Here is a 14,966-nt window from a genome sequence, read left to right as displayed (position 1 = left end):
CCGCCCCACCCCAGGCCCCCTTTCTGGGCTCTTCCACCTTCTTCCCCGCCCCTGTTTCCCAAACTTTGCATTAATGTGCACGCCCTCTCCCTCCTTTGACAAGCTCAAGGTTCACCTGCAACTTTAGACCCTACTCAAAACCCTTCTCCGTTGAGCATCGGGAATGTGTGTCCAGGCCTCTAACGCGCAGTAGTAACTCAGAGTGATTAGGTCTTTTGGTTTAAAAGGACTTCATTCAGAAACCTCAAATATTATTATCTAACATAGGGTTGGTATAAGCCACAGGAATGACAAAGTTGATAAACAAGATGTACCTTGGGAAGCATGGGTGGCAATTCCAGAATTCGATTCCCCAGCTCACCTTTTTCACCAGGGCTACCAGCCTGTCCAGATGGTCCAACTCTTCCCATCGACCCAGGAATTCCCTTTAATCCACTTGCACCAGGAATACCAGGGAGACCTGGAATCCCTGGAAAACCTATCAGTCCAACAGACCCCTTCTCACCTGTTGAGAAACAAGAACTTCTATTATTATCCCTGTTTGACATATAAGAAAATGGAAGCTCAGAGACGTTAATTAACTCACCCAAAGTCACACAGCTAGGAAGTTGCAGAGAAGGGATTCAAACCCAAGTTTCTCTAACCCCAAAGCCCAAGCTCTTAGTCAATACATGTTATGCTACTTCCCTGAAGAGGGACATTGTACTAAGCACCAGAAAGGAAAGAAGAGGTGGGAACCTCTCTTATGATTTGCCAAGTTAGAGCTCATGTTTGGCACAGGAGGAATAAAAAAAGCCTATGGCCAGGAGGCAGGGAGATGAGCTCTAGCCTGGTGCTGTTGCTAACCAGTTGTGTGACCTTGGACCAGTCACTTTCCCCCCCCTGCCCAACCTCTGATGTCTAGCAGGACAGTCACAGGAATTGAGAGCTATCAGGCTCTATGGTAGAAGTTGTGCAAATGAGTAACCTTGGTGTGGCTGTTCCTGTCTTCGGCTCCCTGCCCATGCTATTCAGCCCAGTGATCCACCCAGCAGGCAGGGAAGGCGAATCACCTTGGGTGGGGTTCCTCCTTTAGCACTAGCCTTGTCCAACTATCTTGCCAAAAAAGCCCTGCCCACCTCCCTCCCCATTCCCCTTTCCCAGGCAGAGAGGAGGGAGGGGGCGAGCTGGGCAGCATGGCAGCTCCTTTTTGGCCCCCATTGGTGCCTTCCTGATACCTTCACTTACCCTTCGGACCTGGCAGGCCTGGCAGTCCAGTGGCCCCTGGCAAGCCGGAGTTCCCCAGGAAGCCAATTAGCCCTGGAGATCCCGGAAGGCCTTTCAGCCCAGGCAGGCCTCTCTTTCCAGCTGATGCAGGGGGACCTATATCGCCTCTTGGACCTTTCTTTCCAGGATGTCCTGAATCAGTACAGGAGAGAACACAGGACAGCTGTCAAGTGAGACTGTCCAGATCTGGGCCGCTGCCCATTCCCATGGCTTCTGGTTGGTTGGCTTGTTGGCGTTTATAAACTGCCCTTTAACAATGGCTTAGGCAGGCTGCTAACAGGCAGAGTTCTTAGTTGGCTGAAGCATTAGCACCTACCACCCAGGGCGCCCTGCCAATGGCGACTTCTTTCAACATGGCACTGTAGATGGCGGGGGCGGGGAGAGGGGGGAGCAAACCCCTTCTGATGATAACTCTCCCCCCTTCATGAATGTGGTTCACACTTTAGCCTCTGAATGGAGCTCTGGGAAGCCAGGGTGGCAACTGGACTCTAGTTTCCTGGTACTTCCAGTTTGAATCACTCCACAATGGCTGTTTCCTGAGCCAATTGGTGAAGTAGAGGTTAAAGCCAAGCCATTGTTTCAGCCTCCCAGGGAGCCATGGATACAGGGCTGCCCTTTTAATCCCTCATGCAAGCAGTTAAGTCAGCCAGTTCCTTGGCATTAGGGTTGAAAGACCCCCTAGTGCCAAGTACTGTAGAAATCCCCAAGGCCCATCTGGTATCCTAGGTATTCTGAAACTTCTTTCACCAGGCTTTAAGTTGCTCAATGGGATTAACCTCCTGAGCTGCTGCCAAAGTGGAATGTTCAGGTACAAAGCAAGGAAATTAAAAAACCAAAGGATTAAATCAGTGACGACAGAGGTATTTGGGCCCCCAAGGACCTAAATGAATGGCTGACTTGGCCTTCTATGGACTGAAAAGCATCAAGTAGCTGCGAGCCCCAGGATTCTAATGGGAGGCTGTGAAGGGGATTCCACAACAAGGGAAGGAAATTCAATGGGGGCCAACCCCACAGCATGAGTTCAGGGACCCCTGGCCTTGCCAGGTTATAGTGTATAGTAAGATAATTCCCCAAGAGGCCAAGCTAGTGGGAGTGTTAGTCTGTGAGCTTGTGTGCTGTTTTCTCACCTGGACAGCCTATGTGAAGACCCCAGAAACACAGAAGGACAAAGTAAAAAAGATATTAGTGGCTCTGCAAAAACTCAACTTCAGTCACGTGGCTGGGAGTCGGGGCAGACAGCAGGGTGAAGAGGGGGGTGTGAGAAAAAGGCAAGCTGCAGACAGTAGGCTGGAACCAGGGGGCGTCAGGCCCCGCTGTGGAGTGAAAGACACTCTGGCCCTGGGTCCTCAGAGGCCTGCTGGCCCGAGAGGCAGGCTGCCAGCACGGTGGTCACCCTCTCCGCCTGAGCTCCTCGCCCGGCCCCAGTGAGGGCGGTGGAGAGGGGCGAGGCCCACCTGCACAAGGAGGGCAGGAAGGCAGGAGGGAGGCTGAAGCCTGAAAAGGGGGACGGAGGCCATGGGGGAGGGGCGGGGAATGAGCATATTGTGGGGTCACATTTTGGAGGCTAAACTGCAGCGATCGGTTTGGCTTGGCACTGCGAGGGTGACTTGAGAGGTTAGGAAAGTCAGTCTCCTTGTCAACTCTGACCCTGTCACACTGCTGCTACTGACCCTCAGGGCACTGGGTTGCGGTGGGGGTGTGGGGGGGCGGAGGGGAGGGCTTAGCTTAAGTCTGTCAAGATGGGGCTCCTCCTCCGAAGGACCTACCTGAAGTGCCTGGAAAGCCTGGTGCTCCTGGGAGCCCGGGTTTGCCCTTGATGCCAAATAGACCATCAGATCCCCGGGGGCCTGGCTGTCCTGCGCGGCCTGGTATTCCAGGGCTGCCCCGATCACCTTTGGGGCCCAGCAAGCCCGACTTCCCAAGCAAACCTAAGGAAAGGAAGGGCCAGACAATTACAGCCTGGACTGATAGCAGGGACCGATTACCAAACCAACTTCCAGCGGAAGAGCCTGCCCAGGATGCACCCCACGGGCCACTGTCTTGTCAGCTCAAGCCTTGTTGCTAATCACAGGCTCTGCAAGAAATCTGACTATGGATTATAGATACTTCTGGAATTACTAAGACAGGAGAATGGACGCAGGTGATTTAAGAAAAAGTTCCACAAAGGGAAGGACAGAACAGAATGACTTTTCATTTCAAGCCCCTAATTAATCCATCACCCCAGAGTCACGCAGGTATTCATGCAAGTATAGCAGTTACTGAAAGGTTTTCTGTAGACTGTCAGATAAGTGGGGCAAAGGGAGTCACCCTTGGGTCCTGTAAGGCCAGAGTCTCCAGGAAATCCTCTGTCTCCTGGCAGTCCCTGTAGGCCTTGCTTCCCAGGAGCACCATTTTCAGCACCAATGATGTCACCAGGGGCTCCCTTGGGACCTGGTAAGCCGGGACTGCCAACTTTCCCAGGCAAGCCATCTTTTCCAGGGAGCCCAGGAAACCCAGGCAAGCCCTTCTCTCCACGAGGTCCAGGAAATCCTAAATGTAAAGAGGCAAAAATAAAAGGCCATGGAGGTTTAGAAGTGATAGGTTTGGGGAGAGGACTCTGACACAGGTTTTTTCCCTACTACAAAAGCTAACATATTAGTAATGTGTGTCGCTTCCCTTAAAGGTCAGGAGTCTCTGGTCCTGGGAAGACTTGCCCAGTGGCAGGGACTGCCCCGTGTGCCCTGGAGGAGGTTCTAGCTCAGCGGGCAGAGCTCAGCCACCCGCTCCTGGGGAGCCTACAGTGGCCAAAGAGCACAGGTTACGCCCGGGACCTCCTGTCAAAGGCCCGGTCTCTTCTGGAGTCGTCTAACTCCTGCCAAGTCATGCCTCCCTCTTTCTGGGTGGCAGACGGATCTGTAGCACTGATAAGCCCGAGGGAACATGGCCTCAGATGAGCCCCAGGCTGCAGAGCAGGCGTGGTTCTCAAACTGAGCATGCATCAGAGTCTCCTGGGGCAGGGGTGCTTGGGAAAAGCCAGATTGCGGGGCCCACCCGCAGAGCTTCTGATCAGTAACTCTGCCAAGGGGCCAAGGCACTGCGTTACTACCGAGTTTCCAGGCGATGCTGACGCTTCTGGCCAAGGGAACAGTTTGAGAACCACTGGTGCAGTGCAGAACAATGAAGCTCAGGTTGGAATGACAGGGTGTGAGCGAAGTCTTTGAAATATGACAACTTCCCTCTCACTCATCTGAATCTCCTTCTCTGACCTTTAAGGAGTTGATCCAGGAAACTGCCATAGAACTTGCAGTCAGACCATGTGGCAGAGTCCTGGCTCTATCACTAGTGACCTTGTGATCTCAGGTGAGTCACCTTCCATATGAGCCTCAGTTTCCTCCTCAAATGGCCGTTACTGCTCTGAGATGCCGGCATTCTATAGCTCTAAGCTCTCTTGCCTGAGTATGAAATCAAAACCGTCCCACTTACACCAGAGCACAAACCTAACTTCCTATAGTGGGTGGATGGCTACCACAATCCGAACACACACTCACACAAAAGGAGAAGCAGGTGAGGAGAAGCTCCTTTTCTTACCTGGCATTTCAGGGAGGTGAACCAATCCTGGACTTCCGGGCTCCCCTTTATTTCCATGCAATCCAGGCTGGCCTGGAGTCCCAGGGAGGCCACGGGCCCCATTAGGGCCTGAAAACCCAAATATGAGTGGTAAGGGGAAAGGGAAGTCGGTGTGGCTAGCTATGATTTGTGATGTCCAGTCAAGAATCCTAGTCTCGGGAATTCTCTGGTGGTCCAGTGGTTAGGACTCCGTGCTTTCACTGCCGAGGGCATGGGTTCGATCCCTGGTTGGGGAACTAAGATCCCACAAGCTGCACGGTGCGGCCGAAAAACAAAAAAATTTCTAAGCTCTTGGAGAGCCTCTCTTATTCTCACCTCCCCACACGGCCCTCTCTAGCAGCCATTCTATTTCCTCAATCCTCAAGGCCGCCCTCTCAGAAGGAATGTGAATCCCCAAATGCTACCAGGCTATCCTCAGCTTCCTTTGGTGCATGGCCCTTACAAGTGTGCTCAGTGGCTTTTTCTGGCCTCATTCCATACCTGGGAATCCGGGAGCTCCTGGGAATCCTGATGGACCGTATGGCCCAGGAATAATACAAGGCAAGGTGATACCTGTAAATGGTAACATGTGAGCAGGTGGTGAACCCCCTGAGTCAGGGACGATTTCCCCCTAGCATGCGCCTTTACTCCCATTCCATCGAATGGAACAGCTAAGTTATTCTTCCCACCCAGAAGCTGGGAGCCCATGCAGAAAAATCGTAGCATCAGAAGCTCTCGGGAGTTACTCCTAGTGCAATTTCTCACAGATAAGAATGCCCCTAGTGTCCAAGTCAGGACATCTCATTCTAACAAAGTTTCCTGTTGTGTAGGAAGAGCAGCAAACGGCAGTTGCCTATTCACCCTGCCTTCAGATGGAGCCCCTCCCTAGGATGCGTGCTTGGTGTTAGTTATTATTATGCCCACATCACTAGATTGGAGTGTTTGAAGCCAACACCTCTCAAGTTCAGATGACTGCTCTTTTCTTGGAATGAGGCTTTTCCCAAACCGCTGGGTTCTTTTGACACGTGTTATTTGAGATCTACTGATTGTCCTTGGTCAGATGGACCCATATGTCTGTACCAGGTAAACACTGAAGGCCACTCTCTTGGCCATGGCAGACAGTGACCCTTCCCTCAGCTCCTCATTTGAAACTGTCAACTCTGCTACTCAGTGAGAAAGGGTAGTCAATTTCACTATTCAAGACATTGAAATTGACCTGCGGAGCCCTTCCCCTGGCAAATTCTTCCTTGCTCACTCAGAGTGCAAACAAAGAGTCTGTAAGATCACAGGGGGGAGGTTTAATAAGATACCAGTGAACAAATAGTTAGTTGGCTCCTTCAAATGCCATTTATAAACAACTGCTAATTAAAATCAGTCTTGCCTATTCATTAAAACAATCCCCTGAGATCTACTTTAAGCCAGAGTCCACAGTTCTAATAAACTGCTATAGCTTTTGCCTGTACGTAAAATAAATCACAAATTGCATCTCTTAAAGATATGTATACAACCTATGATTCAGACTGCTTACTGGACTGGCTAGCATTCCTCCTCCAGTCCTGCTTCCATTTTCCAACTTCAAGGCTTGACGGCATTTTAGCCCACCTGTTCTAGTCCTAAATCAAAATTGGGAATTGAACAGTATAATGTATTGGTTAAGAGGTTGGGCTCTGAGGCCAGACACAGCTGAGCTTGTATCGTAGTTCTGCTACTAACTAGTTGTATGAGCAAGATACTCAACCTCCCTGAGCCTCATGTGTAAAATTGGAGCTACTTACGTCATATGGTGCTCGTGAGGATTATATGGAATAGTGTTAACAGCACTTAGCACAGCGCCTGGCACCCTGGGATGTGCTCAGTGAATACTAGTGTTTTAGTATCTTACTTAAGGAGGAGTATTCAGAAGAGCTCCCGCAAGGCCATCCCCTGGATTCTACCTCAGTCAGGTTTGTGACACTACTTTGTAGCCTGGGCAGCAACTCTCTACCTTCTAGACCTCAGGCTCTTATAGTTATATTTTCACAGGTGGAAAGATGGCCACAAGCCTGATCTTCCTCCATAGGTAGTCATACCCATCTCCATCCTGCCAGATGTTGAAATGATGGAGCTATTTTGGAGGGCTATTTCCTTACTGTGGAAACATGCCTTATGATGGATGAGATGCTTCATGGGGAGAGGGCTGCCAGTCCTGTGCTGGGTTTTGGACTAGGCTGAAGAACTGCCTCACTAGATGGTATCATGAGAGGGACCCTGCAGAAAACCCTCCTGCCCCAACTATTTCAGTAGCTGATTGACTCTAATGTGTCAAACATTGTAGTTCCATTGCTTTATGTCTTAAAAAACAAACTGGATAAAATACAAATATCTCTGGGCCAGGTCCAAACATGAAGCCATCCATCTTCAATTTATCATATGTGTTTCATAGATTCTTTTCACCTGTGATAGCCAGAGCAAAACAAAATCTTTAGAAGATGGGGCCAAGGACAGGCATCTGGAAAGGTTCCAGGGCAGGAAAAATACTTAGAAAAGGGAAGATGAGTAGAACCCAGAGGAAATCAAGGACATACTTCCCTTTGCCTCGGACCAGTCCTATACAACACACCGCATTTGTGTATTGCAAGCAGAGGGTCAAAATGGTGAGAAGGTAAGGACTTCAAGTCATACTGCTACCTGACTCTTTTACTTTACGTTCCTGTCTTTTACTTTACATCCCTGAATTCTGAGCCTTCTCCCCAACAAAGCAGAAACCAGCTCTACCCTTGTTCTGTTTTATAAGTGCAACAAATGACCTAGTTATTCAGAATTTTCCCCATTAATGACAAAATTCATCTTCAGAATAAAAAAGCACCTCTGGTTATCAAGTTTCTAATATCTCAGTTGATTCTGGTTCCAATGAATAAATATCAGACATGTGTGGCTCCTTCCAGGTACCTCCCAAGGCAAGTCATGGCCTCAGTTAAGTTCATAAATGAAGATGCTCAAGGAAGAGATCAGCCAAGCCATCAACATGCACAGTGAAGGAGCCAGCCCCTCGCAGAGACTGCATGCCCACTTCCTCTGTCCTCCCTCCCAGGAGAGGTGTGCTAAGGAGACTTTGCAGCGGTGTCAGCGTGAGTCTTTGCACCCCAGCCTTAGGATCACCCCTCCCCAGCCCGGGCCTCCAGTGTGGTACTCAGACCATTGTGAGTGTCTAAGATTAAGTGAACAAAAAGGAAGGGGGGGTTGCCATCATTTGGTGTTTGAGAACCTCTAGACCTAACTACCTCTCACCTCCCTCTGTGTCTAAGTCTCCTTGCCCAACCTTCTCCCTGCAGCAGCAGTCACCTAGACCAAACAAGTAAAGAAGAAAATTAAACCGGGACAGAAGTTCCTTGAGGCCCAAGGGAAGTCTTGTCTGTAGCCCACCGATCAAATTCCCTGTCTGGACCGAGTCGAGAAAGCTGGCATCCACACGGGATCAAGGACACAGTAACCGCTGCAGTGATAACCAGGGTGATTGATTACTATGAGCATCTGGATCAGAGCCTCTTTGGAAACAGCCAGTTGTCTCCTTGCCCAGGATTTGTAATAATTCACACTATTAGGTTGAAAGGCTTCTGATCACTTCACTCCCTTTCCTGGCAATGTAGCTGTCCTAGCCTGAGCCACCACCAGTTGGAGTGAGTACGTTTAGGAACAGCATCTTCATCTTTCATGGCAACAGTAATGGCCATAATGCAAATGTTTAGGGCCCGCAGGTTAAGTGTTTTCACAATTGTGTGGAAAGAAAGCTAGGTTTGAGGAGTTATATTGGGTGGCTGTAGAGAGAAAAAGAAAGCTAATGCTCTTAATTGAAGTAATTTTTTGGAAAGTCTTGGTATGGCAACAAGAACGTTTTCTGCATAAGGCATCTCCCAGGCTATAGCTTTCTACATCACTAGTTTCCTGAGAACTTTCTGGGTCCAGGGATAGTGAAGTTTGGGACAGAAATGTTCCTGTGGGCTTCCTGTTTCCAAGCAGTTGGAATGTTGATAATATCCAGATTTGAGCATATCTAAGTTTATAGGCACCATGTTAATATAACTCAGTTTAAAACCTAGTTGCCTGCAAAATGGGTTGAACTAGAACGAAGACCCAATTGGCGGAGGGGCGGTGGAATGACCATGAATAATGTCTCTGGGAACAGAGCTGGAAGCAAAGCTATAGCTGACACCAGGACTTCCAAAAGGCCGAATGGTTTTGTTTGACACAATTCCTCACAGCCTTAATGGGGATACTGACTTGGACTGGAATACTCACTTGGGTTTAAGAATCCTGAATCATCCCTTTTTAACTTGTACTGTAATCCTTCTTAGACCAATTCACAAAAGTACATTTTAAAAGAAATAAATTTTTACAAGACCTGGTATCTGTCTTCTTTTTTTTTTGTAATTCTTCAAGGTGACGAGGTGGAAAGAGGAGAAATAGGTCTAAGAAAAACCTCCTTGGTTATGGAAAAGGCCCTTTCCTCTGTAAATGTATATTAGTCTCCTGTGGAACACTGCACTATACTAGGCAGGTTGAGAAACACTAAAAAGGATTACTCACCTTCCTTAGTATCCAGAGGCTTACAATGCATTTGGAAAAAGTAAAAGCATTAATGGAAGGAAATATATAATCTAACCGGCAAAGACATACTATAGGGGTCATGAGAAAGTTTAGTGGAAGAATTAGGGCCTATATCGAACCCAGAAAGTTGGATGGGCTGTGAGTACATAGAGAAAAGAGGAGGAGTATTCAAGAAAAAGGCAACATGGGCAAAATCTTGGAGTTAGAAATGAATATATTGTTTATGGGGACAGTGAAAGATATTGTTGTCTTAGTGTTTTGTTTTGTTTTAATCATGAAGAGTATGAGATAAAGTCAGGTTAGAAAGGTTGGTTGTGTCCATGTTTGGAGACTTCTGAATTCTAGGCTGAGGAGTTTGAACATTATCCTCTATTTAGTAGAGAACATTTGTGGCTTTGGACTAGGGGAGTAACATGATGGAACCAGCTCTTTACAGATTATTAAATTGGCAGCAGTGTTCATAGTGGAATTGAGTGGGGAAAGTCTAGAGGTAGGAAATGAAAAACTACTTAGGAAGTTGTCATTCTTCCATCCATCCATCCATCTATTCATCCATCCATCCATCTATTCCAACAAGCATATAGGTGTTAGCTAGGCATGAGATAATGAGCTTAATACCAAGAAGAAGACGGGAAGAAGATAGGAGGCATTGCAAATGAAGAATATGAGATGAATTTCAAGTTTTCAAACTTCAGACGACTACAGGAAGTGTGGTACCACTAATGGGAACATAGAAGTTGTGGAAACGTAGAAGTTAGGATGAAGAACTATTCTAGCTGTATGCAAGAAGGCAAGTTAATAGCATAGTACCTTGATCTATAAGCAGGGCTGCCACTCATTATAATTACTAAACTTCAAGTAGAAAGAGAAGTTATATAAATGGGAGGGATTTAAGGTATGAAATGGAGATCAGACTAGATAGAACTAGGGTCTCTTCTCAATCTGAGATCTCATGATTTAAGGAAAGGTTCTTCCCTACTGATGATATTACCATACAACTTAGAGGATACCTTTCTTGTCCAATTTCCACTCATTACTTCCATGGCACTTGTAATAAATGGTCATCCAGCTTCTGCTTGAAATCTTCCGGGGATTATGAGCTCATAACCTCCCAAGGCCATTCTGTTATACTTTCAGACTGCTCTGTTAGGAAGTTTTTCACTTAGTAGGGCTGAAATCTATATTGTTCTGTGTAACTGTACCACAGTATGATCCTTTTTCCACATGAAAACCCTCAAGAGGATTGAAAGTAGTGATTCCAGTTGGCCTTCTTATGACACATTTCACGCATCTGGGTCATATCTACCCTCAAGGAGTCAGTTTTCCAAGCCCAAAGCCATCTGAGTCCCTGACTCACCTGGAATCCCAGGGGGGCCTGGTTGCCCTGGGAATCCATCTACTCCTTTATCTCCAGGAAGCCCACGAGGTCCAGAAGATCCTGGTAGCCCAATTCCTGGGGGGCCAATTGGACCAGTGCGGCCTTTTTCACCAGGAAGTCCTGGTAACCCCTTTTCACCTGGGAAGCCCTGTCCACCATCACCCTAGACAACACATAGGAAAGGATGAATCATTACTTAAGAGACTTACCTGGAGAGCCCTCTGACCATAGGAAAGAAACACCTAACCAGTATAAGCAGGGCTTTATTTTTTGGTTAAAATTCTCTGTCACTCTAGTTTTTCAATCAATTCTTCTGAGTCGAGTTAATGGGAATGAAGCTTGTCAACCCTGAGTGATCTGATAATGCAAAAGGTTCTAGATTGGTGTGCGTGAGGGGAAAGGACAACTCTGGTGGGGGGGGGGTCATAGAAAGCAGCTGGATTACTTGCAATGGAAAGCTCCTCAGAAGCTGAAACATTTTAAGTGACGTGGTCAGTTGTCACTAGCGTTTATCAAGTGAGCCAATGACCCATTCTAAGAAAAAGATTCCTATTTTACAGAAAGGAAAAGCACAGAGACAAAAGTGTCAGTGGCAGAGGCAGGAAGTAGCCATCAGATACTCCCCACCCGCCCACCTGCCAAGTCAGGTGTGAGGATTTACAGCACTATTTACCCAGGAACAATCGACTTACCTGAAAGCCTGGCAGGCCTGGTAAACCTGGTACTCCGTCCTTGCCTGGGGCTCCTGTCTCACCAGGGAGCCCCTGGAGACCAGGATCACCCTGATCTCCTGGCATCCCTGATCCTGTACTGAGAGTCGCTTCCCCTTTCTTTCCTTTGGGGCCTTCCAGACCTCGAGGCCCAAATACACCCTGACAAAAAGACAGAAGGGAATGATGAGGAGACGCAGACTTCATAGGATTCTGGCACCTCGCATAGGTCTGACCTAAAACAGGTCCGTGGGTACATTTTGGCACAGTTCTGGACAGTGGATTATGTCGTCATCTTGGATTATAATTGCCCATTTATTTCCTTACCCTTTCTAAATTTTGAAATCTTTGAGGATGGGAACCTTGTCTTCAGGGACTGGCACAGTTCTAGGCAAACGTAAATAATTTTGTGGAAGGAAGGGAGGGAGGAAGGGAGGGAACATAGGTAGGTTAAAGCAGAAAGGGACTTTCAAGATACCTAGATAGACTTCTTCATATTATGGATCAAAACCTTGAAGGTCTGCTTTATCCCCATCTTTCTTTTATGTGTTTTAGGAAAGTGATTGGTGAGGAGTGAGGGGCATTTAAAAGCTCCCATTTGCTCCCTCAGGGACAAAGTTTGGTAAGACTTACTGGATCCCCTGATGGGCCCTGTGCACCTCCAAAGCCTGGATCTCCTCTCGCTCCTTTCAGGCCCGGAAGGCCCAGGAGACCTGGTGGCCCAGGTAGGCCTGGCTCCCCAGGTGGTCCAATGTTTGGGACACCACCATCACAAGCACAAAAACCAGAGTCCCCTGGAGGAAGAAAAAAGACAACATTAATCTAAGTGGGCCATCTTTCCAAGAAGAAGGAAGACCTGCCAGCAGTAATTCGTGACCTGAACAACTCCATGGAGGGAATCAGAAGGCCTGCAGAGAACAGACTCGAATGAACTAGGTTCACTTTCCATCAAAGTACATCTGTGCTAGTGATTTGGATTTCAATCTTCTGGGGTGGAGCCCAGCCATCAGTGAGTCTAATGTGCAGCCAGAGTTGAGAACCACTGACCTATACTAACCAACTGAGAGTCTGGAATCCAAGCCACTTGAACATACTGTTCACCAAAATGTCTTTCCCCTGTCTCTTGTACACAGAGACAAATGCCAAATAAATTGATGACAGAGATTTCAGCAAAGCATCTTTGAAGAGACAGCAAGGAGTCACTAGCACTATAGCCCAGCCACTTATACCTTCCATGCTTATGGCCTAGGAAATGAGACTTTGGATCAACAGAGGTGACTCTGAGTTTCCCTAAGATCCTGAAGGGCCTCTTCCTACATTTAGAAAATCGATAATCCCTGAAACTCTGAAAGAACAGCCTGTTCTCCAAATAATCATTTCTCGAGTGTGATCCATGAACCTCCTGCCTGAGTCACCTGGGATGCTTGTTTATAAGGCAGCTTGCTGGGCCTCACCCCAGGTCCGATCAATCAGACTCTCAGGCGGCCAGGTCCAAGAATCTAATTTGTAGTAATTTCCCCTAGGTGATCCTCATGTCCAGTGAATCACCTGAGAACCACTATCACTATTCCAGACTTAGAGAGAGAGAGAGAGAGAGAGAGAGAGAGAGAGAGAGAGAGAGAGAGAAAAACCTTCTGGTCCCATGGGAATATAGGAGGGGAGGCATTAGAGTTGGCCCTGTTTTTAAGTATGAGAACGGTATCAAGAAGCACACTAGCTCTGCAGTGAGTCAGGGAAGGGCCAAAGTTGACATCCTAGGTCAAGACTTGAAATTTAATATCCTTTGCCCTCAACCATCTTCCCTGGATCTAAAAATTAGAGATGGGGCTTTCAAAAATTTCTGAACTAGCTCCTATACTTAGGTAGTGCCATTTTATGATAGGGCAATGAGAAAGGAGAGGAGTGAGTTAAAACCTCTCTGTTTGAGGTCGAGGAGAGCTGTAAATTCCTTGAGAGAACAGGAGAGATCTCAGGTACCTGAAACCCCCAGGTATACCCAAACCTCTCTTCAGCCAGTACTTTCACCTCTTCCTCCACCCTGCCCTGGGCTGGAACTATAATGAAGTGATTTATTTGCACTTTAGCATCTGTCCCTCAGAGTATGAAATGGAGGAATGACCCTAAGACAAGAGAAAGATGGAAAGTGCAAGGCAGCCGAAGGCTGGGGCAATCAATCAATCCTTCAGTCAATCTGTGGGGACCGGAGTTGTTTTCCTGGAGCCAGTTGGCTTTTTCAGAGTTCCAGGTCTTGACCTCTCCTTCAGGCTGAAGGTAATCATAAGTGACTTCCTGCCTTGGCCTTGCAAACTGAGAGGGGCTGCAGAATGTGCAGAGTAGCTTCTGCAGGTGGAGGGGGCAGGTAGAGTAGCCTGGGGGCCACTTTGTCCTGTGTGACCTCAACCGCCAGCCTCAGTCTTAGAGCTCCAAATATAGCACTTCCAACAGTCGTATAATCACATTCCCACTCAAGATCCAGGATTCATCCTGTTCAGGTTCCCAAGGCTGTTAGTTTGCTTCTTCCCAGAGGGCCCTCTCCAGGGAGTTTGGGGAACAAAGAAACCTAAGGGGACAAAATCACCTTTGATTCCTTTGAGGCCTGGGTTTCCTTTTGGACCTCGTTCTCCTCGGAGACCAGGCAACCCTGGCTCTGTGCTCTGTAGAGTTCCCGTCTCAAATGCTGGACCTTTAGGAAAAAAAAACATAAAAGATTGGCAACTTACAGGAGCCTGGGCTCACGTGACTCAGCATAGCAGCTCAGTCACCAAGGGTCCTTGAGCCTCAACCACCAGAGCAGAGACACCCTTCCCCCAAAAAATCCAAGACAAGGACCCAAAGTCTGTAGCAAGTCCAAACTCTGTTGGCTCAATTCTCTCTACTACTACTACTTATAGGATGTCTACTATGTTCCAGGCACTGGACTAGACACTGGGGATATGGGAATAACCAAGGCAGCTTCAGCAACTCAGCAGTCCCCATGTCTATCCCAGGAAGTCCTCTTAGGACAAAAGAGGAGATGGGTACAAGCTGCAGTGGTCAGGGGTTGCAGGTCACAAAGAAACATGCGGGGCATATTTCTAGCCTTTTTCTTAGAATCTAGAATCTCATACTCAGGTAGATGACCTAAGGAGAATAAGCCCTGTGGAGGCTTTTAGCAGCCACTTTGAGGATCCAGGCTTGGTTTCCCATTTCTTGGACTCTCAGCCCGCCCCGCTGGAGCCCTGAGGACCAAGGAAAGCTTGAAAGAGCCAATGCTGCTCCTTCAGGAGCTGCAAGACCACAGGCCTAGGGGCTGAGAACAGTGAAGGGGGAAAGGGAATGACTACGAAGTCAGAAGGCATTAGGTAGTGTCTGATCATCGAGATGGCCCTCACTTGCCTATTCCTTGGTGAACACTCTGATTGCTGTGGTCCCTAACCTGTGACATGCTCCCTCCCTCAAAAATC

At 47.9% G+C, this 14,966-nt stretch overlaps 1 protein-coding gene across 1 annotated transcript in view; it reads right to left on the bottom strand.

Moving 5' to 3' along the window:
• COL4A6 (collagen type IV alpha 6 chain) overlaps window positions 1–14,966 on the bottom strand; it is a 282,814-nt gene that overhangs the window by 21,735 nt on the left and 246,113 nt on the right. Inside the window, exons 20-29 of the mRNA XM_089904197.1 lie at window positions 14,102–14,206; window positions 12,157–12,317; window positions 11,506–11,685; window positions 10,793–10,976; window positions 5,353–5,424; window positions 4,834–4,941; window positions 3,574–3,795; window positions 3,033–3,194; window positions 1,228–1,398; window positions 362–505 (exon numbers count right to left, since the gene is read on the bottom strand). Of these exons, the coding sequence (XP_089760323.1) occupies window positions 362–505; window positions 1,228–1,398; window positions 3,033–3,194; window positions 3,574–3,795; window positions 4,834–4,941; window positions 5,353–5,424; window positions 10,793–10,976; window positions 11,506–11,685; window positions 12,157–12,317; window positions 14,102–14,206 (1,509 nt within the window). The remainder of the gene's footprint in view (window positions 1–361; window positions 506–1,227; window positions 1,399–3,032; window positions 3,195–3,573; window positions 3,796–4,833; window positions 4,942–5,352; window positions 5,425–10,792; window positions 10,977–11,505; window positions 11,686–12,156; window positions 12,318–14,101; window positions 14,207–14,966) is intronic.

Source organism: Delphinapterus leucas, chromosome X (genome assembly GCF_059928025.1).
Source record: "Delphinapterus leucas isolate spDelLeu-1000000601 "Yukka" chromosome X, BTC_Dleu_Yukka2, whole genome shotgun sequence".
NCBI classification, from domain to species: domain Eukaryota; kingdom Metazoa; phylum Chordata; class Mammalia; order Artiodactyla; family Monodontidae; genus Delphinapterus; species Delphinapterus leucas.
The sequence above is the reverse complement of the archived record's forward strand: the minus strand, read 5'-3'. Positions and strand labels throughout refer to the sequence as shown.